This window comes from Histoplasma capsulatum, genomic scaffold (assembly GCF_000149585.1).
Source record: "Histoplasma capsulatum NAm1 scaffold_11 genomic scaffold, whole genome shotgun sequence".
Classification (NCBI taxonomy): domain Eukaryota; kingdom Fungi; phylum Ascomycota; class Eurotiomycetes; order Onygenales; family Ajellomycetaceae; genus Histoplasma; species Histoplasma mississippiense.
Genome location: NW_001813972.1, coordinates 1,027,099 through 1,029,758, shown reverse-complemented (window position 1 = coordinate 1,029,758; position 2,660 = coordinate 1,027,099). Strand labels below are relative to the sequence as shown.

Sequence of the window (2,660 nt, the reverse complement as noted above, 5' to 3'; positions counted from 1 at the left end):
GTGGGTCTCGACCATGAAGCGCACGCAGACCGTACACATGCAACTCACGCACAAGACTAGTCTGTTGGCCTGTCAGCTCCGGTCGGAAGGTATGTGTTTTACTGCACTTGCGTAGCCGCAAAAGACCAATGAGGATATCCTGTTTAGGGTCCTCATAGGCCAAGAACGTTTCCCACCCGCCATTGGCTGTGTAATCGCGTCGCACGAGCTCAACCTGCGACGGGCGGATTTTGTTCTTCACTTCGTTGATGCCCACCTCGCGCGTGCGCACGTCGCGACATGTGGTTCCGAAATCCTTCATGCGGCTCAGTGCGAGCTCGCGGAGGTTGCCGTTTTCCACACCCGAGGTGACGAGGGGCATGGGAATGTCACGCTGCACGCGGTAGATTCTAGTCCAGGGTGGAACGAGGGCGAGGATACGGGCGACAATGTCGATGAGGGCGTTTGGGGTGTAGTTTTTGTAGCGGCCTGTGCGCCAAAGTTCGTATAATCCTGTGCCGCGGATTACGAGAGTTGGGTAGATCTTCAGGCCATCAGTGCGGAAATCCGGGTTCTCGAAATATTCACGGAACTGGTCGAGGTCGCGCTCCATGCCAACGTTAGGAAGGTCTGGCATCATGTGGCTGATGACTTTGAAGCCGGCGTCTTTGGATAGCTTGAATGTTTCGGCTACGGCTTTAACGGTGTGGCCTCTGTTGGTGTCGCGGGCGACGTCTTCGTAGAGACTCTGCACACCGATCTCGAGCCGCGTGCAACCATATCGGAGCATGCTGCTTAGGTGCGTATCTAGGCAGTAATCTGGCCGCGTCTCGATGGTGATTCCGACACATTTAATATTACTCATTTCCCCGGCCTGGACCGCCTCGTCTACATTTTTGGTCTGATAACCGCTGAGCGCATTGTGTAGTTGCGATATGAATTCGTCTCGATAATCTTCCGGAAGCGACATGAAAGTTCCCCCCATGATAATATATTCCACTTTATCCACGCTGTGTCCAAGTGATTTGATTTGTTCGACTCTACCCCGCGCTTGCTCGAAAGGATCATATCGAGCTCTGATAGCGCGCATGGATGTCGGTTCGTATCCGGTATACGACTGCGTAGAATATTCGAAATCAGAGTCGGGGCCACCAGGACAGTAGACGCAGATGTTTCCAGTATAGGCGATATGGGGACACCGGTGTGGCTTGCACATTACAGCAACGACGGCGATTCCAGACGATGTTCCTATGCAGCTTCTATCAGTAAAAACGACCGGGGCTCAAAGAAGCATTATCTCAACTACACATACTTATCGGTTTCGCAATCAGCTTTGGGAGAATGTATTTCTTATAATGCTCTGGGACAGCAGATATAATGGCTGTCAGCGGAGGCTGGGTGCTCAGCTGGTGCTTTTTCGATATCTGACCCCGCAGCTTATTGAGATTGACATCCTTCTTAGGCCTCGTGGGGTCTCGCTGGGACTCAAATTCTTGGATGAGAGCGTTTGCAATATCAGAACAGGCTCTCATATACCGTTCATTCTCGGGGGGAAGCTTTGCGGGTTTCTGGGGTTTGTGCAGTTGCGTGGCGGGCAGCGCAGTCAAGGTCTCCGTTGCCATGATGGGGCTAGTATTTATTTTACAGCTTCTGCAATCGGGAGAATATCAGAGGAGGCCCAAATACAGGAGTCCCCAGTATTATCCGGCTGTTGAGGTGGAGAAGAAACGAAGTCATTTATCGATTTAGATACAAAATGCGGACAAAAAAGAAAATATGTTTAAATGTTGCACCGGGGAAGGTCTAGCGCCACGCCCAAGAATCAAAAACAACGTCGGGCCAATGCCGCAGAGAGAAAAGTAACCTCTCCAGTCCAACCCGTCGTCCTCTTTACTCCCCTTCGCTTGCGTGCCTCCTTTTCCTCTCCGTTTCCCATTACTACACCATGCAAGTGTTCAGGCGTAATACCGCTTCTGTGTTGCGCAATGCTGTCCTTTGCCAGCGCCGTGGTCTCATAACCTCGACTGTTGGATACGCAGCCACGGCGGACAACCTTCGGATCAACAGCGATACAAAAGTCATCTACCAAGGGTTTACTGGGAAGCAGGGAACGTGAGTCCAATAAAACTGGTTCTTCGTCGTCGTATAGTGTGATGCTAATGTTGTCTTGCCAATAGATTCCACGCCCAGCAAGCCATTGACTATGGTCCCGATCCCAGCGTCACCATCATATATCATCGGAACATTACCAGCTGACATCTCTTAGGAACAAATGTGGTCGGCGGAACAAATCCTAAAAAGGCCGGACAAACGCATCTTGGGAAGCCAGTATTCGCCACGGTGAGGGATGCTGTGAAAGAAACTGGCGCAACCGCATCTGCCATCTTTGTCCCGTATGTGCTATCCATATTGGCAGAATGCCTCCACTATATTATATTATATATCCATTGAAAACTGGATGACTAACTTTCTATCTAGTCCTCCATTAGCTGCCAAGAGTATCGAAGAAGCAATTGAATCCGAAGTTCCTCTTGTTGTTTGGTTCGTTCCCCATACGGCTTTCCATCAGTAGTTGAAATAAACAGCACTTAATAAACAATTTCTCAGCATAACGGAAGGTATTCCACAACATGGTATGTTGTCTCGCTAACTCGGTTTTTTTTTGATATCGGAAATTGCTA

General features: G+C 50.0%; 2 protein-coding genes across 2 annotated transcripts; one reads left to right on the top strand and one right to left on the bottom strand.

Moving 5' to 3' along the window:
• Positions 1–152: 152 nt before the first annotated feature.
• On the bottom strand, positions 153–1,601 carry HCAG_08549 (hypothetical protein; the record flags this gene model as incomplete). The annotated part of the gene is made up of 3 exons (XM_001536717.1): positions 153–186; positions 222–1,227; positions 1,292–1,601. 3 exons carry the CDS (start codon positions 1,599–1,601, stop codon positions 153–155), a joined length of 1,350 nt encoding a protein of 449 aa, XP_001536767.1.
• A 323-nt stretch (positions 1,602–1,924) lies between these two features.
• HCAG_08548 (hypothetical protein) lies at positions 1,925–2,551 on the top strand (the record flags this gene model as incomplete). The annotated part of the gene is made up of 4 exons (XM_001536716.1): positions 1,925–2,091; positions 2,157–2,185; positions 2,246–2,372; positions 2,458–2,551. The coding sequence occupies 4 exons, from the start codon at positions 1,925–1,927 to the stop codon at positions 2,549–2,551; spliced, it is 417 nt and encodes a 138-aa protein (XP_001536766.1).
• Between the last annotated feature and the right edge of the window lie 109 nt (positions 2,552–2,660).